The 24,851-nt window shown below is 43.1% G+C and overlaps 1 protein-coding gene across 2 annotated transcripts; it reads right to left on the reverse strand.

Moving 5' to 3' along the window:
- Nucleotides 1-878: 878 nt before the first annotated feature.
- On the reverse strand, nt 879-24,840 carry gan (gigaxonin). Of its 2 annotated transcripts, XM_036003037.1 has the most exons (14): nt 24,551-24,840; nt 23,846-24,042; nt 23,074-23,188; nt 21,793-22,143; nt 21,295-21,363; nt 20,745-20,896; nt 20,377-20,498; nt 10,805-10,917; nt 6,226-6,375; nt 5,100-5,236; nt 3,180-3,314; nt 1,948-2,057; nt 1,676-1,854; nt 879-1,626 (listed from the first exon to the last, which is right to left on the reverse strand). In XM_036003037.1, the coding sequence occupies exons 2-13, from the start codon at nt 24,028-24,030 to the stop codon at nt 1,682-1,684; spliced, it is 1,812 nt and encodes a 603-aa protein (XP_035858930.1). In that variant the 5' UTR covers nt 24,031-24,042; nt 24,551-24,840; the 3' UTR covers nt 879-1,626; nt 1,676-1,681. The 2 variants fall into 2 exon arrangements, with proteins under 2 accessions (XP_035858930.1, XP_031141290.1); XM_031285430.2 differs by having other exon boundaries at nt 879-1,854.
- Nucleotides 24,841-24,851: the final 11 nt, after the last annotated feature.

Genomic DNA, 24,851 nt, shown 5'->3' on the forward strand with positions numbered 1-24,851 from the left:
AAACAACCTGTCTGTGCAATGCATTCTGGGATTAGTTTGTGATTTACTTTTTGATGTTCCCATTTATTGCCAGAGGTCAGAGGTCTCCAGCGACAATCATGGCACTTACACACTGTGTGTAGTCTACATCCACAACGTTTCACTTCCGGGATTGCTCCGGTGCCGACGGAAATTCCACCAGATGTTGCTCTTTTCGCCTGGACCCATCCGTCCCTAACACCTCCTCCTTTTATGGCACTATGAAAACCTCTCGGTACCTCCCCCTTTGCTTTCGATGGACAACAGACATCATTCCTACGGCCCCTAGTGGGCTTTGTCCTTTGGACGTAAACAGATGTAGTTTTTGGCATTTGTCGATGCTGTCGTTTTTCTTGGGATTCTCAAAATTCGGTATGAAAATTCTAGGGGTGGTATGGTTCACAAAATCCACGGTTCGGTTCGTATCACGGTTTTAGGGTCACGATTTTCGGTTCTGTACGGTTCAGAAATATACTTCAGTATATGATATATAGCTAAAATTAGCATAGTGAATGCATGTTGCACAATACATGCACACAGTGGCAGTTCTATCTATTGTTTTATTTCCACTGTCATCATAGGTAACATGAAATCCAAAATGTTCCCACACACCAGACTATATACGACGCTGGAGCATCCTCCAGCTCCGGGCAGCCTTCCTTATCTCTCCCACTTGACATTTCTGCATGTGACGTGACCTGCAGCACACCACACGCCACCTGAGGAGCGGTCGGCTCGGCGCCTATCAAAATCTGACGAAAATCTTTTAAACTGACCTTCCATGCGTTCCATGCGACTGCTCCGGTGACCCAGGTCAATAACCATCCAATCCAATGCGATTTGCTTTGGCCGCATTTTTTGTTTTGCTGCATTTCTAAACTAGAAAGCATCACAGATGGATGGCGGGAGTTAATAACGTTTGGCTGCTTGCATATTTCTTTTCTATTTACTTTGTAGCACTACAATTTGAACAGCCTAACAAGTCCCAAAGTTGATACTGTATGGTCTGACATAGATTGCCAGCAAGTTTTTATTGGAGCCAACATGCACAGGATCATTGTTATTGTGCAGAAGACTCCATTGCTCTCTGATTCTAGGGGACTGACACAAAGTCTAAAAGATTTCCAACCCTCCACTGCAGCTGTAGCAAATTCAGGACAAACGACTGTGTCGTCTACGATTGGCCAGAAAGATGAACAATACAACACCAGACATAATACAACACTAAAATACAAATTGCAAGTGCTATTAAAATCTCAACCATAATCCCTCATCTAATAATGCGTTTGTTAATTACAGTTTAAATCCCTCACCAAGCAACAGATCACCAGTATGAGGAACATCACAAATGAGGAATGTCCATTTGAATAAAAAGCAAAAAACAATCAAACCCCATGTTAAAAAGAAAAAAAAATATTTAGGTTTATAAAAAATGCCATAAAACATATAGTGTTAAAAATATGTTTGAATGAACTTTTGTCCCGTCAAGTCTAAGTGGAGTATAAACCCCTAAACGGAGAGTCACGATCCTCAATATCTAGCGACTAGAATACCTTAGTGTTCATTAAATCCTTAAACCCAGACCTACAGCAGGTAGAAAGTACCAGTGTGCAAAGAAGTGGAGTATGGAGCTGAGAGTGGGCCACTGCCTGGCGTCCTGAAGTCAGACTCGGATTCGGAACATGCCCTGGCTCAACTGAAGGCGGAACAGCCGACAGTTAGCGATGCGCAGGGCGGAGCAGGCCGTTTTGGACAGGTCGGTGGGTAACATAGGCTTGGTGCGTTGCCAGGTCCCAGTGCTGCGGCGAAACTCCCGGATGTAGTCAAAGCTTGTTCCTGTACGCACAAGAAACACCAACCTTACACATTCAAATGTTGACGTTACTGTAACCCTCTGTTGTTGGTTGACCTGTGTTTCTTCTTACTGACCTGTGTCTAGGTCTCCCACGACGTAAATACTGGCTCCGATGGGCACCGCACCGTAAACGAAGGATGAGCTGGTCTGGATACACAAGGACTGGTCATCAAGGAACATCCACCTGCACCACAACACATATGGGTATCAAAAACATATATTATAGATATTTGTACATTTTGTTTCCATTTTGACGACAACGTACACAGCTATTTGCAGGGTTTCCATGGGGTCTTAAAAAGTCTAACATTTCAGAATCAAAATTTTAGGTCTTAAAAAGTCTTACATTCGCTGAAGTATTGTGTTCTAGGTATTGCATAATTTTAAACAGGTGTTAATTTGCCTAGGTCCATGCATCTCTACCTCTAATGCTCTTTTTTTTATTATTATTATTATTCCATGGTGTTGTAGTTCTTTCCTTCACTAGTCCAAACATAATTTCGCTGTATTACGACTACAAATGAGACCAACATGCAACTTGTATTGCAGCCAATCAGCTTTTGTGTTATTGGCCCGAGTCTCTTTCAGATTGTACCACAGACATAAAACGCATTTTATTCTTTAGCGATACTTGGCTTGAAAAAACTGAATTTAGGGCATAGTTGATGTTGTGATAAAGGTCTTCCATTTCATTCATAATGGTCTTAAAAAGTCTAAAATTTGACTTGGTGAAACCTGCAGAAATCCTGATTTGATTACACAGTGTGTATTCTCTGTATGAATACTTTTTAACCTTTATTTATGTCCTCGTGTTCCCACCCGATGAAATTCACAACGAAAAGAAATGAAAATATTGCATACAGCCATTTCATATGCATTTCCAGAGCTGAATTATATAGAACGGCAACAGCTGATATTTTGTGCTTTTAGCAATTTCATCTGAAAACAAGTTCTCCAAATTTCAAAGTCTCCCAAGAACTGACAGAATGAGACAATATTTTGGTCTCGAAAGACTAGCCGACAAGACAAACAAACTACTTTGTGGTATCTGATGAGAATCCAATTAATGAATGAAGATCATGTGATATGGTAAAAAGCTCCAAAACAGCAACTAAATGGTCCTTATGGTGAGATAAAGCTCAAGAATGATCTTTGACAATCCACATTTAGATGACAATGGGAATCTAAAACCCAGAAAAATCCTAGTAATAATAATTTATTCAAAGAATCTAATTAAAGTTAGGAATTGTTATTTAGGAGTAGCTTCCCTTTCTGCATCCTTCAGAAGCAGTATTTCCTTACTGACCTCCTCATGTCGTCATGGTAGAACTCAGACTGGCAGGTCATCATCTGTCTTTGCTCGGGGTTGTCTTGCTCCTTGCTTCTAACTCCCCCGAACACATAGAGCTCCTGGCCGACGCCACATGCCACCGACCCAAACCTGCACAGGAAAAAAATGGAAAAATCGATTGAGAGACTGTTATGGATAGTCTCGCATTGCCAGACTTATCTCCACAGCGCTGGATTATGGTCTGACTACACCGCATTCGCTATTCTGGTATGGAGGGAAAACGCTCTGGTTTGTTTGTATTTCTTTAAACCGATCACAACCATCCTGGGCAGCGCTAAACCCTGGATGCAGCAATGGTGCCCTTGCCAAATAGATAGCAGAGATAGCGGAAAGGGGAGGGACATGCGCTGGATAATAATACATTTTATTTGATGGCGCCTTTCAGGACACCCAAGGTCAGGTCTATATCGATGACGTTCCACTTTTGGGATTGTTCAGGTGCCACCGGAAATTCCACCAGATGTCCCTCTTTTTAGGCCAGATGCCCGCCACCCTCCGCTTTCTTTGAGTTGTAATTCTAACTTCTGGTGGATTTGTGAGGACTATAGTTAACTGCTCCTCAGATCTCTGCAGGGGAAATCCAGACAGCTAGCTAGACTATCTGTCCAATCTGAGTTTTCTGTTGCACGACTAAAACTACTTTTGAATGTACACATGTTCCACCAAAACAAGTTCCTTCCTGAGACTATTTTGCAGAGGCACCGTGGCTCCGTCCGGAGCTTAGCACCGCCCAAGACGATTGTGATTGGTTTAAAGAAATGCCAATAAACCAGAGCACGTTTTTCTCCCATCCAGGAATGCTGTGTGGACTCGACAGACCCTCCTCCGTAGCGCTGTGGAGGAAGGTATGGTAACGCGTGACTACCCAAGGTCCGACTTTATCCCAGAAATGTACATCGGTTTAGCCAGATGGATAAAATAACAAGACAGCAATGTCTCCTATTGGCTAAAAAAAAAAAAAACATTTTTCTAGATTTGTCAATTCCTGCAAATTAATACAAAAAAAATCTAAAATCAGTACATTTTTTTTTTTAACATTACATTACTTTATCGCCATAAAGTAATCCTGCTTTGCAACATTGCTCAGAGAGACACCACGGTGTAAATTGTCATTGTCCTCTATTTTGAAGTGAAGAGAGGCCAATATTGACATGATAAGGGATGGGCTTACTTATGATCAAAGGTTTCACAGCACAGTGGCTAATCCAGGAAAAACATGGCAATACAAAGGAGTCAAACATGATCAGATAAGAGCTAAATTAATTCTTTCCAAACCAAGAAAAACGCTTAACTGATCTGACTTTGACAGCAATGCTTAACTTATAGAAGCATAGCAATAAAGAAGCTCCTTGAAGGGATTTTTCCCTCATACATACAGTACAAGGTACTACGAATCAAGAGATATGCAAACCAAAAGACGTTTCTTCACGTCTCGGGATCAAGGGTTCTGCTATGACTAACAAGTGTACATGCCATGGTGTGACTCAACAACATCCTCAGTTGTGGTTACTTCATCATCCTGAGCAACATTTTGATATGAGTGTCATGATTTCAGTATGATAATATGGTGTCATCTGAGGGAAACGGAAACTACTGATAGTTCTGAGAGAGCGACAATGACCATAGAGACATGTTTCATTTCCTGTTGTGCAATACAAACAAGTCCAAAGTTAAGTATCCCAGGCTGAAGTTAAATGCTTATATTATACAGCAAGTGCGTATAACATGTGACAAATATCTTCAATGGACAGAAAAGAGAAGATAACATGAGAAGAAAACCATTATTAAACTGACTTGTGTGTCAGCTGATCAAGTTTTAGATCCTCTTTCTTTTGTCCTGCTCAGACCACAACAGCTGATGCAATGAGAGTTTACCTTCTCTCTTTCAGAGGACACAGGCCCGTCCACTGCAAGGTTTTGGGGTCAAAGCATTCAACAGAGTCAAACAGCTTCCCGTAGGAGCCTCCACCTATAGCATAGATCTTCTTATTCATGGAGGCATAGCAGCCGACCTGAAGGAGAAAACAGACACAGCATGCGGGGACAGGAAAATTAATCACTTGGTCTAAGGTAGGGCCAAAAGATTTGGGGAAAAATCGAATTGTGATTTCAAGCCAGATATTGCAATTACAATTCGATTTGCGATTAAAAAAAAAAAGTATTGCTAAAGTTCAACATTCAACATGTCATGGAGCATTATAGCATGAGACCCCATCAAAACTGCTCTATATTCTTATGCAAGGATGAGAACACAGATGTAAGTGTTCTTCTTTTAATAAGCATGGGACAATGAACAGTCAAACACAGAACATAGAGTTATAAAAACAATTCCAATAAAAAATATCAGTACTTTCCTGTAAACTGAAATGTCTGATATGCCTCAGTAGCAGCATCTACATATTGCACCTTCTACATCATGTTAAATAAAGTCATACAAAATAAACTGAAAATAGGACATTTCTGTAGCCCCGCACTGAGCTACAGCTTCGCCCCTGTGCTCCCTGTCCACAGTCCACAGGTCATTTAGGTGACATTATTTTAACAAGCATTTGTTAAAATAACTTCAGTCCATATCCTAAAACATACCGCCAATAGAATGAAATAACATAAGCGATAAAATTGTTATTTAGATCTATCTATAATATTAACTATTTTGATATTCACACTCGCAACAGATTTGAAATATTATATATTTCAATTAGATCTTTCTATTTCAGCAAACAAATATTTGGTGTTCTTGACTACTACTACTACTACTACTGATTATGTTAAATAAATACTACTCAGTCCTGTCCATGATTTAGTCTAGTTTAATAGGAGCTCCACTGTGAGTGTGTCTATTTAGATTGTTTATTAATCGTTACCCAGGTACAATGTGACAATTAATTGTGATATTGATTTAAGGTGATATTGCCCACGCTTTGACAATATTGTGTCCCATTCATCAACTGTGTTAGATGCTCTACTATCCAGTCAATGTGATGTGTATGTGCGTTATTACCTTGCGGATCATAGTCATACTGGTCTGCATTCTCCAGGTACTGAAGTGAGGGTCAAACACTTCAACGGTGATCAGCTCTGTTTCTTTGTTCTCTCCTCCGAGAACGTAGATCAGACCGTCCAGCTCCACCACCCCAAAGTTCTGACGAGGCTAGTGGGATGACAGTCAAACCAAAGCCATGTCAGTCACACATCAAATGCTCCATTCACATGTTTTAAACATTTGAAATCACACTTAAAAGCTCATGTAGGACACCAAGCTTTGCTTTTATGTCTCCAATTGTGTTTTTGATTTGCATTTTAGATAGTGGTTTAAATGGGTAACTTTTTGATATTAATGAACGTCCGTTACATTCCAGCCATTACCAAATGAGTTGCTACAAAGCTAATTAAGACTATCAGCTCCACACAACTCTCTCTGGATTTCTCAGTATGACTATGGTCAGAAAATGGTGTAGTCCGGTGACTTTCGCCCAGTTGGAGAGCGCTGTAAAAAGAAAAAGGGACTGAGGGCAGACACGGATGCCGCCTTACTGCTCTTGAACAGGTTAGTAATTATTAGGAGAAGGTAGTATTGCTATTTCATTTACACAACCAAAATGATGTGCTATCATGTGGATGCGCCGACAGTGTTGTTCAACAATATAAAGACAACATGAGATAAGAATGACACCACTTTTCTCTACAAAGTGGAAGCAGGTGACTGGGAATGTGTAGTCTGTTGGAACTGAAACCGTGTTGGAGCTCTGCTGACACCTAGTGGCCATGCATGCTGAAGAATGGTTTTGATCACAGCATTTGATCTCCATTTTACATTGCTCTCTGTTTGTTTTACTGTATGTCTGGAACCGTGTTATTTGTGCTGCTGCCTGTCTTGGCCAGGACACTCATGAAAAAGACATCTCATGAGTCTTTACTCCTGGTTATATAAAGGTTAAATAAATATTGGTAAAAAAAATAGGGCTGTCAGCATTAACGCGTTAATCGCGCAACACAATCTGAATGGAGCTTTTTATTTTCCAAAACTCCCAGACAGCTCAGTAGACAAGTCGAAAGCCATATGCGCATTGTGTAAAGCCGAATTAAAATATCACCGAAGCACGTCAAGCTTGAGCTAGCACCTACGAGCTAATTAACGTGACTCAGGTTGATGCTAGCAGGCTCAGGCAAAGCACTATTTTGGAGAGTGCTACTTGCCGACCTGTGGATGAAACCAAATCCAAAATAATGAATACAGCTCTTGCAAAACGGGTGGCAACTAACTGGAGACCTGTCAGCATCGTAGAAGACTCGGGTCTTAAAGACGTACTACGGTTGGCATGTTCTGACCTGTCTTATACATGGCCATCGAGGGGGACAGTAGTTTCACCACATTTTTCTTTTGTTTACAGTAAATAAATAATAAACAAATACAAACCTTAAAGTCAAGTTCATAAAGTAACTTTCTTTGCATTCATTTGATTCCAAGTCAAGATCCACTGGTAAGAATAGCTTTCCATTGTTAATATGTATGGAGGAAATATTTATTCATAATTCAAATTGAAAGTCCAAAGAGAAATTGAAAGTCCAAAGAGAAAACGAAGCGAGATCAAATTAAAATATTTTTTTTTTAAATTTTCCATTGATCAAATTAAAAATATTATTATTTTTTTTATTTTCCATTTGGCTTTTCCATTTGGATTTAATATTTGGCTTTTGAATTTAAATTTAACATTGGCTTTTCCATTTGGATTTAATATTTGGCTTTTGAATTTCAATTTAACATTGGCTTTTAATTTGGATTTAATATTTGGCTTTTCGATTTAACATTGGATTTTCATTTGGACTTGACACGTCAATGTAAATGAGGAGGCGTGGCCCAAAGGCTGGTGGGAGGGTCTGAAACGAAAGGGGTGCAGAGGCACCTTATGACCAGCAGGGGGAGCTGACTGCTGGGGAGCACACTGTTGAGGAGCATCTGTCTACAGCTTGGCCACCAGGCTGGCTTATCCTCTTATTTCACATGATAGAAACTGATGATGTAGGCTAAACACAAACCACATTTCATGCAACAACAGTGAAGTTTTCATGTAGATACTATAATTGGGCCCGTGTTAGTGAGGACTAGATTAAGACTGGATTTAAAGCTGATTCTGGTTTCCAACTTCGCCCCAGGTGTGTCTGTTAAAACACGGACGGAGACAACTTCTCTCTTCTGATGTTTTATTTAATTAAGCAACAGTACAAACATGGGTGTGGGTAGCTCTGCTACGTGTGTATGTGTGTTGTCAGATCTCGAGGACACACACACACACACACACAATCTCAACCGGGTAGTCATCGTCCGAACTGCGACCTCTCCTTTTTCCTTTCTCTCACTTTTTTCTCCGGGTGGTGCGTCAGTGTGAGGTGCGTGTCCGCGCTATTCTCCGACACTCACAACAATCACTCCTGATTGACGGCCTTTTGTACAGCCCGTGTACTTTTTCGTTCATTTGATTTCCGATTTTGAAACGATATCCAAATTTGAAAAATGGGTCATTTTAAACCTTGTTAATATTGATGACAATGTGCTCAAACGCAAAACGTGTGTGAAATAGCAGATGGAAATTATAAAAAAACAATCGATTCTATAATCTAGATCGGGAGTTTGCCGTAGCAGCAGCAGCAAACAACTGGAAACTTGTGCTATGTCACCACTAAATTCAGACTTTTTTATGCGAGCAATTAACGGTGTAGAGTTTGAATATGGGCAGTTTTACAAACATTGATGGCCAACTGCACATTTTCTCTGATGTCAGAAGCTCCAGTCTGACGGGACAGCCAGCTGGTGGCGGCCGGGATCGCCTCCCTGCTGGCCGGCCAGTGATGCTCACAGACACCGCTGTCAGCTGGAAGTCTCTCAATAGAATCATGGACAAGTTTATTTCCTGAAATATGGCTCATTTTCCGTTTGAACACATTGTCATCAATATTAACAAGGTTTAAAATGACCCATTTTTCAAATTTGGATATCGTTTCAAAATCGGAAATCAAATGAACGAAAAAGTACACAGACTGTACAAAAGGCCGTCAATCAGGAGTGATTGTTGTGAGTACGTGTCGGAGAATAGCGCGGACATGCACCTCACACCGCGCGCACCACCCGGAGAAAAAAGTGAGAGAAAGAAAAAAGGAGAGGTCGCAGTTCGGACGATGACTACCCGGTTGAGATTGTGTGTGTGTGTGTGTGTGTGTGTGTGTGTGTGTGTGTGTGTGTGTGTGTGTGTGTGTGTGTGTGTGTGTGTCCTCGAGATCTGACAACACACAAACACACGTAGCAGAGCTACCCACATCCATGTTTGTACTGTTGCTTAATTAAATAAAACATCAGAAGAGAGAAGTTGTCTCCGTCCGTGTTTTAACAGACACACCTGGGGCGAAGTTGGAAACCAGAATCAGCTTTAAATCCAGTCCTAATCTAGTCCTCACTAACACAGGCCCAATTATAGTATCTACATGAAAACTTCACTGTTGTTGCATGAAATGTGGTTTGTGTTTAGCCTACATCATCAGTTTCTATCATGTGAAATAAGAGGATAAGCCAGCCTGGTGGCCAAGCTGTAGACAGATGCTCTTCAACAGTGTGCTCCCCAGCAGTCAGCTCCCCATGCTGTTCATAAGGTGCCTCTGCACCCCTTTCGTTTCAGACCCTCCCACCAGCCTTTGGGCCATGCCTCCTCATTTACATTGACATGTGTCAGGTCCAAATGAAAAGCCAACGTTAAATGTAAATTCAAAAGCCAAATATTAAATCCAAATGAAAATCCAATGTTAAATTGAAATTCAAAAGCCAAATATTAAATCCAAATTAAAAGCCAATGTTAAATTGAAATTCAAAAGCCAAATATTAAATCCAAATGGAAAAGCCAATGTTAAATTTAAATTCAAAAGCCAAATATTAAATCCAAATGGAAAAGCCAATGTTAAATTTAAATTCAAAAGCCAAATATTAAATCCAAATGGAAAAGCCAAATGGAAAATTAAAAAAAAAATAATATTTTTAATTTGATCAATGGAAAATTTAAAAAAAAATAATAATATTTTTAATTTGATCTCGCTTCGTTTTCTCTTTGGACTTTCAATTTCTCTTTGGACTTTCAATTTGAATTATGAATAAATATGTCCTCCATAAATATGTACTTAAAAACAGTTCTGAAATGCAAAATAATAGAATTTTAATCATGTGATAAAGCATGCGATTAATCGCGATGAACTATAGAAATTCAGCGATTAAAAAAAATGAATCGTTTGACAGCCCTAGTAAAAAACAAAAAAAAGTCAGAGAGCATGTGCTATAACATGGCTGCAGGAACGCACTTTGTATGGTGGACTGATAATTTATCCTGCTTAAAAATCATAAACAGCAGCAAATTCCAATAGAGTTATAATTTTTTTTAAATCTTTTAGTGTCTATTTGATGGAAAGATTGAACTGAGAGAGGGACTGAATGGTTTATAGTTAAATACAAGAAAAAAGGGGAGAGAAATTGGACAGAAAAATCTACTGCATGGAGGGATCCATTTACCTGCTGAAAGCTCAGGGGAAAGGGGGGTGTATACCTGTAGCATTGGGGGGATGGGGCTCCAGGTGTTGGAGTCAGGGTCATATTTCTCTCCACTGTCTAGGACCGTGTTGTGTTCATCTGTTCCACCCATCACAAACAGAAAACCCTCTGACAGACAAGAAACACAATGTCATTAGTCCCTTACGTATTTGCTGTGTTACTACTACTAAATATGAATACTCATAAGCCCTAATGCTGATGAGAGAATTATTCATTCTTGTCAAGTAATTCATTTAAGTATTGCATTTTATCAGAATACAGCATAGAAAATCTGCTTAGAAATATAGTAAATATTGGATAGGACACAACGTAATTCTGCTAAATAAAACATCACATTCATTATTAGTTTCACTTGTTTTCATTTTAAACTAATTGTATATCTGAATACAATACCCCCCCCCCCCCCCGGAGAAGAAAATAAAGGAAAAACACAACATTTTCCTGGTGCTAAAACGATTGTTAGAAAGCCCACATTGTTAATGTATTGTTAAATTGTTTATTGAGCTAAGTTGCATTCAGTAATAGCCAGTTCTCTGTAAGTTTCTATATGTCCCACGCTCTTGAACGTATCATAGCCATTCCGATGCTATTGAATGCACCACACGTGTGGAAAACGGCGTACTGTTATGCTAGTTCTCCGGTGGATATATTGTAATCTCCTTTGCCTTTTCACCTTCACCTCTACCTCCCTGGTTTATTGCTGTGTGTAAATGACATAAGGTGAGATTAACGACACTATACTGTCTGACTGGATGCTGACATTGTGTACTGTTTAGATTTGCACAAGTTAATGCTATCTCTGTTGTTGTTATTAGCATTGTTAAAGCTAATAAGCTAAGTTACGCTGTCTGTATACATCGTGTGAGGTGATTTGTGTACGTTATACGATTCCTGTGATATACTTGAGTACCGAATACAGTCCTTTGCTACCTTAGTTACCTTATTATGTTTGTGTATATGTGTTTATGTATGGTGTTTGCTGTACTGATTGTTACTCTGTATTATTACAGACCACAGCCAAATAAATCAACCAAAACAGGACATCTGTATCCGTGTTCTTTAGCGGGAACACCAACCCCACACCTTGCCGCTCTAAACCAGTTAAATTCCTGGAGACAACCCAAGCTCTCTCTATTTTATGGTCCTTCGAGCCGGATTAGAGTAACAACCAAGGTATGGATCCTACAGATGCCCAGGCTGAGTCTGCACCCCAACGTGCTTCGCAGAGAGAGCGTCACCCCCCAGCTTACCTGAGTGACTATGTGGTGGCAACTCTCCCTCCAGAGGGACAAACCCACACCACCACCCAGAGCTCACCTAGCCAGAAATCATGCTCATCTCGGAGGAGCTCCAACCCCAGGTCCACACGGTCATCTCGCTCATCCATGAGCAGACTCACCTCTATATCTTTATCAGAGCTAGAAACAGCCCAGCTCGAGGAGCGAGTGAAATAAATGGAGCTCGAGGAGTTACAGCAGCACATAGAGGAGGATCAACAAATTGAACATGAGTGTCAGCGACTTCAATCTCAAGCCCAAGAAGCCCAACAGCTACAAGAGGAAGCCATTAGAACAAAAGAGTCGCTAACTAGACAGCTGGAGAGGCGAAGACAGTTAAAGAAGAGAGCGAATGAGCTGGAGATAGCTAAGATGGTCACTTCTCTACTTAGAGAGAAACCACAGGACCCTGGTGGTGCCAGATGCTCACCATGTCCATCAGATTGTAGCAATGCAAGTAACCCTTTGCCCCCGCCTCCAGTGCTCCACACAACTCCGCCTCCAGTGACCGTGGCCCCACCTCCTGCTGCCTTGCCTCCAGTGCCCCACGCAGCTCCGCATTCCGCACCTCTGGCTTCATCTCCTGTGCAGTATCCATCTCTCCCTCCACTGCTACAGTCCGCTCTTCCTCCTGCATCCTTGCCTTCTAGTTTAGCGCCTGTAAACTACAACCTGGCATCTACTCCACAGTATCACCCATCCAACTCAGCCTTCACCTACCCTGTCCAGGCAGCGTCATGCTCTGCTTCAGCCTTGCCTCAATCCAGTCCACAACAGCCACAAGCAGCTGCTGTGTTCCCATTCACCGCCACATCCTACGGCATTCCCAAACCTATGATTCCCTGCTTTGAGAGCGGCAAAGAAAGTGACTTTGCCTTATTGAAGATAGCGCTCGACAACCTGCTGAACAGCCATCTGCACCTGAACGAGCATTACAAATACCAAGTGCTCCTTGGACACCTGAAGCTACAGAGTGTGCTCCAACTAGCCAAAGCCTACATGCATGATCCAAGACCATATACATCAGCTATGCAGGCTCTACAGGACGAGCAAGTACAAGTACAAGTACGGTCAACCTCGTCAGCTCGTCCAAAGTGAATTGGGTGCCATCCTAAACACTCCAGCCCTCAAGTTCGGTGACCCTGAAGCCTTTGATGCATTCGCCTTATCCATCCAGTCACTGGTAGGCATGCTTAAGACCCTGGAGGGTCAGAACGGCTACGAACTACGATGTGGATCCCATGTCGACCGACTACTGAGTAAGATGCCGCCAAGCTATCGTGATGGGTTTGTGGAATACTGCCTGAACCAAAGTATTCTTCGGACAGGTACCGACCAAAATTACACACTACCTGATCTGAGCTCCTGGCTACAGATGAAATCCCAAGCTAAGCGCATAGCAGGTCGAGCAGCTTCACTTTATAAATATGAAGCACCCAGGCCGCCGAAGAAGGACCAACGTCCCTTCAACAAATCGAAGGAGAAGTCAACATCATTCCTCCTCACTGCCAGTGGCGACCAAGGCTCCAAAGGACAGTCTGCTCAACCGAAGTCCTCATCCAAACCCAAACCATATTGTCCCCACTGCTACAATAAAGAACACTTCCTGAACGCTTGCACAGAGTTCAAGAAACTGAACACAAACCAGATATTGAGGTGGATAACGGATGGACAGTGGTGTTGGAAGTGTGGACGATCTCACAAGCCTGAGGTTTGCACCCTCAAGCGACCATGCAATACCTGTAAAGAGCAACATCTAACAGTACTGCACGATGCAGTCCAGCAAACCCAGAAGAGTGTTCGCATGGTGACTGCTCCGACTGTAAAGGTGTACCTGGATAGACCAAACAGATCGCCCAAGGTGATGTTGAAAGTTGTGAAAGTCTTACTTCATAATTAAGACAGAGTACTGGAGACCTATGCAGTACCAGACGACGGCTCGATCTTGCCACACGCTGTGCAATGCCTGAACCTCACTGTACAGCCTGAAACACTTACCCTTCGAACTGTTCACCAAGATGTAGTGCAGCTTCACGGTGCCTCAGTTGCTTTCTACGCGTCTTCCCTGACTAAACCTGAAAGGAAGTATCACATACGTCAGGCATTCACTGCCGACAACCTGGGACTATCAGAACATTCTTATCCAGTGAGAACCCTCCAACGGAGATATAAGCACCTCCGAAACCTACCTTTGCCTCCTGTAGACCACGCTCAACCTCTGCTGCTAATTGGATCTGACATGCCTCATCTCTTGACACCTATAGAGCCGGTGGAGTTTGGCCCCTCAGGGGGGCCCATTGCAGTCCACACCAAGCTCGGCTGGTCACTTCAAGGTCCCACCAGTATCGACCAAGTTTCTGCATCCAAGCAGCAGTGCCTGTTCACAGCGACAGTCTCACCTACCTCTGAGCTCTTTAAGAACGTTGAACGTCTTTGGCAAATTGATACACTGCCTTATTTGAGCGAGAAGCAGGTGACCCGATCGAAACAAGATCAGCAAGCCTTAAACCTGCTCCAGACATCCACTGTCAGGGTCAATGTTGACGGGGTCCAAAGATATGCTACACCGCTGCTTCGCCGAGCCAACTCCACCACTCTTCAAGCTCCTATGGAAGCAGTGTTGCCAAGTCTTCGTAGAACTGAGAGGAGATTTGCTAAAGACCCACAGCGCGCCGAGGTCTATTGTCAGGAGATCCAGAAACTAGAGAAGATGGGCTATGTAGCAGAGGTTCCACCCAAGGTAGTAACATTAACCTCAGAATCGTGGTTTATACCTCACCATATAGTGCGGCACAACAACAAAGACAGGATTGTCTTTAACTGCTCTTTTCAGTACGAAGGAAAGTCTCTCAATGACCTTCTCCTCCCTGGACCTGCCCTAGGCCCATCCCTGCTAGGAGTCCTCATTCGGTTTCGGCAATACCCAGTTGCAGTGAGTGGTGATATCAAAGGTATGTTCCACCAGATACGTCTTCTGCCAGCCGACCAACCAGTTCTGCGCTTCATCTGGCGGGATATGAAGAGGGCCGAAGAGCCAAAGGTCTACGAATGGCAAGTCCTGCCATTCGGCACTACGTGCAGCCCTTGCTGTGCCATCTATGCCCTGCAGCCGCACGTCCAAGACACAAGTGAGTCCAACAGCTATCTTGTTGATTGCATCGAGCAGTCGTTCTACGTGGATAACTGTCTCCACAGCACCCAAAGGATCTTGTTGATGGTCTGTGCCAGTTACTCCACACTGGGGGCTTCGAGATACGCCAGTGGGCTAGCAACGTCCCGGCAGTCATTGAACACCTTCCATCCGACATCAGATCTGAGAGCAGTGAGTTATGGCTGTCCCAATCCAGCACGGACCTTCAGGAGCCAACTCTTGGGCTACGATGGGATTGCCTCCGTGACAGCCTGAAGTACAAACATAGACCAGTGGAGAGAATTGAACCAACGTTGAGGAACGTCTACAAGGTACTTGCCTGCCAATATGACCCGCTAGGTTATATCGTACCATTTACCACCAGAGCCAAGATTCTGGTTCAGGATCTTTGGAGGGAACAAATCGGCTGGGATGACCCGATCCAGCCACAGAGCCTCCGTGACAGATGGCTTGCCTGGGAACGGGAGATTCCAGACCTCATCCAGATGGAAATCCCCAGATGTTATGCACCAGCGTCTACAGACTCACCGACATCCAGCAGAGATCTGCACATCTTCTGCGACACTTCGGAGAGGGCTTACGGGTCTGTTGCCTACTTACGGACAGAAGACGCTCAGAAGGAAGTCCATGTCTCCTTCGTCCTGGCCAGGTCCCGTGTGGCGCCAAAGAAGCAGCTGTCCATGCCACGGCTAGAACTGAGTGCTGCACTTACCGGTGCTCAACTAGCCAGTGTCCTCCACACCGAGCTCACCTTACCCATCAGGAAGATCACACTCTGGTCCGACTCCACTACGGTTCTACACTGGATCAGGTCAGAATCTTGTCACTACAAGGTCTTCGTGGGTACACGTGTGGCAGAGATCCAGAGTCTTACAGAGGTGAATAACTGGAGGTACGTGGATAGTGCAAACAACCCTGCTGATGACATCACGAGGGGCAAGACCCTGAAAGAGTTGTGCCAACCACATCGTTGGCATCAAGGCCCTGATTTCCTAAGACACGCAGAGGATCAATGGCCGACTAACCCATCATCCCATCCAGCGACAGATGATAGCGAGTTGAAGAAATCCTCCTTCTGCGGACATGTGACTGTCGACACCTGCCCTGAACTCCCTGATGTCAGCCAGTTCTCCACATGGAAGGACCTCATGCGGACAACGGCACAGTCCCTTCACGGGGCGGCCAATCCGAACTCTGCCTCACTCAGTGAAGCAGCTGACTACATCAAAGCTGAGAATCTGCTCCTAAAACAGGCGCAGTTGGAGTCATTCCCAGAAGAGGTAAAAGCTCTCATCTCTGACCGACCCCTACCAACCTCCAGCCGTTTGGGCTCCTTATCTCCCTCTATGACAAGGATACAGGACTCCTCAGAGTCGGGGGGAGGTTACGGAGAATGGAGCAGCTCGAACTGGACACCATTCACCCGATCTTGCTAGACCAAAGGCATCCGCTGACCAACCTTATCATCCAGGAAAGAGTGCCGAGTGAGCTGCGTCGTCGGTTTTGGATCCTGCGGGGGAGGGAAGCAGTCAAGAGGTATCAGAGTCGTTGTATGCAATGCCAGACATGGCGCGCCAATCCTTCTGTCCCTAAGATGGCGGATTTGCCACCTGCTCATCTACGCCTCTATAAGCCACCCTTCTATTCGACTGGAGTTGATTGTTTCGGCCCCTTCACAGTGAAGATCGGACGTCGAACAGAGAAGCTTTGGGGCATTATCTTCAAGTGCATGACAACTCACTGTGTACACCTAGACCTCCTGGAGAACCTCGACGTTGATGCCTTTCTGATGTCTCTACGACGATTCATAGCCAGAAGAGGCAAACCCTTTGAGCTCCTGTCCGATAATGGAACAGATTTTGTCGGTGGAGCCCGAGAGCTACGGGACGCCTTTGAGGCCATGGCTCCTCACCTGAAGGAACAGTTGGCCAAACAGCAGATTGCGTTCTGTTTTAATCCCCCCAGCGCTCCCCACTTTGGTGGAACGTGGGAGAGAGAAGTGAGGTCCGTGAAGACTGCTCTCAAGGTCATACTTAAGGAGCAGTCAGTGCCTGAAACATTGATCCACACAGTTCTCGTGGAGGTGGAGGGCATCCTGAATGCGAAGCCCCTTGGCTACGTCTCTTCAGACATAGCTGACCCGGATCCCATCACACCTAGTATCCTACTGATGGGACGCTATGATGCATCACTTCCTCAGGTCGTTTATGACTCTAGTAACACCCTTTGGAATCGTCGATGGCGGCACAGCCAAGTCCTCGTTGATCATTTCTGGTCCAGATTCATCAGTCACTACCTGCCCAGCCTACAGGAGAGACGAAAGTGGCAGAAAGATGGGAAACGCCTCGATCCAAACCAAGTGGTGCTCATTGTGGATCCTCAGCTTCCACGAGCTTTATGGCCTATTGGGAAGGTAACAGCTACTTATCCTGGAGCTGATGGACGCGTCCGGACTGCTGCCATAAAGGTCAAGGAACGGACATACATTTGACCAGTAGCTCGTCTGGTCCAGCTCCCAAAGTTTGAAGACACTGCTGAAGATCCACCTACCTGAGTGGTCTTTCTACCTTGGATTCGACTGTCTGTGCAGACAGTCGGGGGCGGCTGTGTTAGAAAGCCCACATTGTTAATGTATTGTTAAATTGTTTATTGAGCTAAGTTCCATTCAGTAATAGCCAGTTCTCTGTAAGTTTCTATATGTCCCACGCTCTTGAACGTACCATAGCCATTCCGATGCTATTGAATGCACCACACGTGTGGAAAACGCCGTGCTGTTATGCTAGTTCTCCGGGGGATATATTGTAATCTCCTTTGCCTTTTCACCTTCACCTCTACCTCCCTGGTTTATTGCTGTGTGTAAATGACATAAGGTGAGATTAACGACACTATACTGTCTGACTGGATGCTGACATTGTGTACTGTTTAGATTTGCACAAGTTAATGCTATCTCTGTTGTTGTTATTAGCATTGTTAAAGCTAATAAGCTAAGTTACGCTGTCTGTATACATCGTGTGAGGTGATTTGTGTACGTTATACGATTCCTGTGATATACTTGAGTACCGAATACAGTCCTTTGCTACCTTAGTTACCTTATTATGTTTGTGTATATGTGTTTATGTATGGTGTTTGCTGTACTGATTGTTACTCTGTATTATTACAGACCACAGCCAAATAAATCAACCAAAACAGGACATCTGTATCCGTGTTCTTTAGCGGGAACACCAACCCCACACCTTGCCGCTCTAAACCAGTTAAATTCCTGGAGAGTTCTCCCACTTAGAAATCATGGAGGGGTCTGAAATTGTCATCGTAGGTGCATGTCCACTGTGAGAGACATAATCTAAAAAAAAAAAAATCCAGAAATCACAATATATGATTTTTTAACTATTTATTTGTATGATACAGCTGCAAATAAGTATTTGAACACCTGTCTATCAGCTAGAATTCTGACCCTCAAAGACCTGTTAGTCTGCCTTTAAAATGTCCACCTCCACTCCATTTATTATCCTAAATTCGATGCACCTGAGGACGTTAGCTGCATAAAGACACCTGTCCACCCCATACAATCAGTAAGAATCCAACTACTAACATGGCCAAGACCAAAGAGCTGTCCAAAGACACTAGAGACTAAATTGTACACCTCCACAAGGCTGGAAAGGGCTACGGGGAAATTGCCAAGCAGCTTGGTGTAAAAAGGTCCACTGTTGGAGCAATCATTAGAAAATGGAAGAAGCTAAACATGACTGTCAATCTCCCTCGGACTGGGGCTCCATGCAAGATCTCACCTCGTGGGGTCTCAATGATCCTAAGAAAGGTGAGAAATCAGCCCAGAACTACACGGGAGGAGCTGGTCAATGACCTGAAAAGAGCTGGGACCACCGTTGGTTTGAAATCATGCATGGCACGGAAGGTTCCCCTGCTTAAACCAGCACATGTCAAGGCCCGTCTTAAGTTTGCCAATGACCATTTGGATGATCCAGAGGAGTCATGGGAGAAAGTCATGTGGTCAGATGAGACCAAAATAGAACTTTTTGGTCATAATTCCACTAACCGTGTTTGGAGGAAGAAGAATGATGAGTACCATCCCAAGAACACCATCCCTACTGTGAAGCATGGGGGTTGTAGCATCATGCTTTGGGGGTGTTTTTCTGCACATGGGACAGGGCGACTGCACTGTATTAAGGAGAGGATGATCGGGGCCATGTATTGCGAGATTTTGGGGAACAACCTCCTTCCCTCAGTTAGAGCATTGAAGATGGGTCGAGGCTGGGTCTTCCAACATGACAATGACCCGAAGCACACAGCCAGGATAACCAAGGAGTGGCTCTGTAAGAAGCATATCAAGGTTCTGGCGTGGCCTAGCCAGTCTCCAGACCTGAACCCAATAGAGAATCTTTGGAGGGAGCTCAAACTCCGTGTTTCTCAGCGGCAGCCCAGAAACCTGACTGATCTAGAGAAGATCTGTGTGGAGGAGTGGGCCAAAATCCCTCCTGCAGTGTGTGCAAACCTGGTGAAAAACTACAGGAAACGTTTGACCTCTGTAATTGCAAACAAAGGCTACTGTACCAAATATTAACATTAATTTTCTCAGGTGTTCAAATACTTATTTGCAGCTGTATCATACAAATAAATAGTTAAAAAATCATACATTGTGATTTCTGGATTTTTTTTTTTAGATTATGTCTCTCACAGTGGACATGCACCTACGATGACAATTTCAGACCCCTCCATGATTTCTAAGTGGGAGAACTTGCAAAATAGCAGGGTGTTCAAATACTTATTTTCCTCACTGTGTATCTCATAGTCAGCAGTCACCCCCATAGTCACCCCCCCCCCAAATAAAAACTCTTCGGATTTACACAATTCACGTGGATGACATTTTCCCCATTCAAAACGGCGATTTTTGCCAAAAAGCAACTAGTTTGCAGGTATGTTAATTGGTCATGTGACAAGGGCTGGGATGATTGGCAGAACAGGCAGCCAAGTAACAGTACTTTGATCCAATGGAAATCAGGCTGTCAGATTGACAACACCCTAGCCCAGTGGATTGGGAGGGGCAATGCCACCCCGTGCCCTCCTTCTAGCCCCGCCCCTGTTCAGTTGTGGTGTATGTATTTCTGTGGCCTAGCCAGCACTGACCGGCAGCGACCACCCCGTGGCCAAGGCGGGCGACACTCATTGGCTGCAGCTCGATCCAGGCCTGTCTGTTGGCGTCGTAGAGCGGACACATGCAGCGCGTCACAGCGGTTGGCTTCCTGCTTCTGTACAGGACAAAACCAATCAAAACCACGCAGGACTGAGAGGTCAACTCGTTACTAATTTAACCTCTTTCTCTGGTTTCACTCTCAGAAAAATCATTGTTTTCTCTGTCATAGTATTTTCCCAAAAACGTTTGTGGAGTGAAGTGGAAAAGCAAAGTTCACGATAATAGTAATGCTGGTGATAATTCAATGAAGTCCATATAGGATAAAAATGATAAAAAATAAAGACGGTGGACAATGACTCACTTGCGATCCTCTCCTCCGGCGATAACGATACACTCGGAGTAGCCTCGGGGTTTGAAGGCAGCGAGCAGAGCCTCCCCCTGCAGCTGACCGTCCACCAGCACCTGCTGACAGTACTCTCTGATCACCTCCCTCATCAGCGGCTCCCCCATGGCCTGATGGGATACCATGCAGCACATAACGAGGTTAGCTACTAAGTTAGGCCAAAAGACCCCGCCCCCTCCCAGCCCACAACAAAATCTCTGTCTTAACCTCTGTTGTACTCTGTAAAAAACAAAGAGCAAATGATATGACAGTATTACATGTACAGAACAATGGCATCTCCAGCAAAGCCATGATACGCACGAATACTAAAACAAACGAGGATTGCACCTCTGCTGTCACCCTCCAAGACATGCCTCAGTCCTTTCCACTTATTGAATTTAAGGTCATGTGAAACATTGTGAATCCCTTTGACTGGACATTCATGTCATCACATGGGTTCTGTTGTTACTCCATTGATAATAATAGAAGCACGCATTTAAATGTGGACAGCATTTTAGGGTTTCCCTACCTGCTCTCTCAGGTAGCTCACATCCAGGCCCTGCAGCCATACTGCAGACATCACTTCCTTCATGTGTACCTGCAAATACAGATAAAAGACTCACTTTTTGGTTTATGGAACAAACACAAGCTTGTGGCACTTAGATTTGAATAAATTCACTTTTTTTCACAAGAGGTTATCCAGAAATATATCTTAAACTATAGTGTTTATTAAAGGCCAAAGCCAATTTGTGACTTCTATTCTTTGCAATGTTACAGATATCGGAAGCTAGAACTCTTTTTTTTGGTACATATATTTCAAAGCTTACCTACCATAAAAAGATCATAAAAACCAACTTATTAAATGAACAGTTTGGACTAGGGCAAACCAACAGCCTGGTCTATGCTTGATGTAATGTATAAGGATATCATTTTTCAACCAGCAGTTGGTCAGTTACCCATCTACATTTTCATAACCTCCTATCTCCACTCTGAAGTACTGTACTACTCTGCAGTACGTGGCACCCACCCTGCGATCCTCGGAGTCATGTGCGAACCATCGCACCACCGCCTCCAGCACATGCTTTTCGTTGCCCACGTTCAGCTTCTCCATGGCCAGCAGCTCACAGAGCCGGTCCGGGGGCAACTCCCTAAACTCCTCGGTGCGCGCCACGTCGCTAAAATGTGTCTGCAGGAACTCGGTGGCGGCGTAGTGGACGTGGTAGAGGCAGTAGTGTAGAGAGAAGAGGCGGATGCCGATGCAGTTCTCTGCCGTGATGCAGCTCTCTAAGAACTGGCAGCACAGGGACTTGAGGTCAGACATGAGGAGCATGTCAGACGCCTGCACCATATCCTGGATGGTCTCTTCACTCAGAGTGATCTGTGTGTGAAGGACAGGCCAAATGGTTATCAACATTTTATCAGGATAGGCAAGAAACGCTCTCTTACCCATTCATGGACCAGTTGTTTTTCTTTAGTTAAGGAATCTTATATGATGGAAACCTTCTCTTTTACTCATGTTTTCATTATATCTGTAATGTACGTATCATTTTTTTTTCTCCGGCCTGGAACTAACTCATCTCTCTGTGTGTGTGTGTGTGTGTGTGTGTGTGTGTGTGTGTGTGTGTGTGTGTGTGTGTATATATATATATATATATATATATATATATTATTTATTAAATTGTTACACTTTGGTCAGCAGGACAAGGATGGGGTGTAGGGTTGGATATATTGTGTTCGGTTATAAAATTGGATAAAATTCCGAAAAAAACTTAATAAAAAGACCTTTGAAAGGATAGGCAAGAAACAACCCCAGCTTACCATTAGGGCTGCATGATATGAAGAAAATATGCGATAAGGTTTTTGAATATCGAGATAACGATAATAAAAGGTAAAATAAAAAAAAAAATAATAATAATAAACAGATATTAAAGTGTACTCCGTTCTGCATTCCTGCTGCTTTCAGTATTCTGCTAAAGTACAACAAATTGCTTGTTGAATTTACAACAAATGAAAGAAAATATATATTTTTTTTAATTCTTTTATTAAACTAATTAAACATTGAATTGACTACAAAAGGCGCCACTGAAAAAAGAATGACAGTTACATTTTAAAGTACAGTTTTCTACTGATATTTCGTTTTAACTAACACATAAACATCTCTGAGTGTCTTTCGCAGTAGGTCGCAGCCTTTCACAATTTGTTTATTGTGCAAGCTAATACTGTGATGATGATGATAAAAAAAACGATATGTTGTGCAGCCTAAAAACCTAAGCATGTCACTTTGCTGTTTTAAATGCTCCACACTTACTTCACCACTGAAGATATAGTCCAGGATCTGTTTCATGATGGCCATGGAGACGCCCTGCAGCTCGATTCTGTATGTAGACCCATCATCCTTTGGGGGATTGTAGTTCAGCTTGGTCCTAGCAGGAAACCATTAACAGAAATTAATATTTACAAAACATGAAAACTAGAAACCTGATGCACTTTTATCATTCCCATTTGTCACGCACCCTAGTGTTTTAACATTGTAAAAACCAGCCAAAGATAATCATATTTGACCTTTTATGACCAGCTATTTTTGTATCTTAATGTGCGAGTATGTGAGTGTGTGTTTGAGCAGAGTGAATGGGAACAGTTTTCTTTTATGAGAGACAGGAAAAATGCTATTGTATGTGGACATGAAATGACAATAAAGTAGGGCTGGGAAATATATCGATATTATATCGACATCGATATATGAGGCTAGATGTCGTCTTAAAATGTTGGATATCCTAATATTGGCTGCCTTACACTAAAGTGATGTCATTTTATGAACTTACTAGCAGTTTTATTATTTGCCTCTACGAAATTAGTCATTGTATCCACATTATTGGTGATTATTTATCAAAACTCTCATTGTGTTAATATTTTGTGAAAGCACCAAGAGTCAACACTACAATATCGCCACAATATGGACATTGTTACATTTGGTCAAAAAATATCATGATATGTATCGCCCAGCTCTCCAAAAAAGGGATTAATTCATTCAAAAAGGTATGATCATATGTGGGCTAGTTTGAATGAATGATGTGCGAGACCTGATATAAGGGCTGGCAGCAGCCAGGATGTTTTTCTGGACAGGAAGCTCCTCTCCATCAACCACCAGCAGCGCATCGTGGAAACTTTTCTCCTGCCAGAAGGTGCGAAGGACACGGAGCAGTTTCTGAGAATGTTGTGGGTCCGAAACCTTAGAACCGGTTTCACTCGCTACAGAATCGGGCATGTCCAGGCTTCACTTTAAACAAATAAACAATCGACATTTGAATTAGGCCTGCCCACTATTAACATCACACAACACTTGTTTCAATACCAAAAAATGGCTTTAACAACGGTTAACACCACAATGTACAGTGGCGAGATGTGACAACAAAATCCAAACTGTAATGATATATCGTTCAGTAAACTACTAGTGGGGGGGGACATGTTCTTACATGAACGTTAAGTTTACAGAGCTGCTGGTGACGTAAAGGCTAGGCTAGTAGCAAAACAACCGACATGTCCAGAAACAGTTATATGTCTAACGACACAATGTTTCAACATGACTTACTACTCAGGAGTGGGAGAGGTAATTAAACCAACGTTAGTCTGATTTGGTTAGCCAAATAACTAGCTAATGGGAGAAAGCTACAAGCACATTAACGAAGGCTTGAGCCTGCACTGTAACGTTATGTGTTTACAATGGTTCAAACTTGTTCTTTCATGTTTTTTTCTTTTTGTCAATTCCAGTTCAGACTGTGCCTTACCTTAAGACTACGAAATGCGCTTTTCTTTTCTTACGTGCACAGACTTCACTTTCCTGTATTTAAGACAACATGAATCACTCCAGGCGAGAATGTGGTAAATGGACGAGAAGACATGTTATGCTGCATTCAAGGTCAAAGGAAATGTGGTAAATACGTTATTCCTGTTCGTAATAATAAGAGCTATATATATAAGATTAACGATAAACAAGCATATTCACATAAGATGCCATTCTAAGGCCAAAGATAACCGATTAGTTACATATTTAAACAGGTTGGGTAAGAAAGAACACGCCTTTTATTA

This window comes from Sander lucioperca, chromosome 7, assembly GCF_008315115.2.
Source record: "Sander lucioperca isolate FBNREF2018 chromosome 7, SLUC_FBN_1.2, whole genome shotgun sequence".
Lineage (NCBI taxonomy): Eukaryota > Metazoa > Chordata > Actinopteri > Perciformes > Percidae > Sander > Sander lucioperca.

Coding starts and splice junctions, on each gene's coding strand:
- gan (XM_036003037.1), bottom strand. CDS start 24,030: ATGCCCGATTCTGTAGCGAGTGAAACCGGTTCTAAGGTTTCGGACCCA. Junction 22,144..23,073: donor ACTATATCTTCAGTGGTGAA/GTAAGTGTGGAG, acceptor CTTCACACACAG/ATCACTCTGAGTGAAGAGAC. Junction 21,364..21,792: donor ATGACTCCGAGGATCGCAGG/GTGGGTGCCACG, acceptor CTGTATTTGCAG/GTACACATGAAGGAAGTGAT.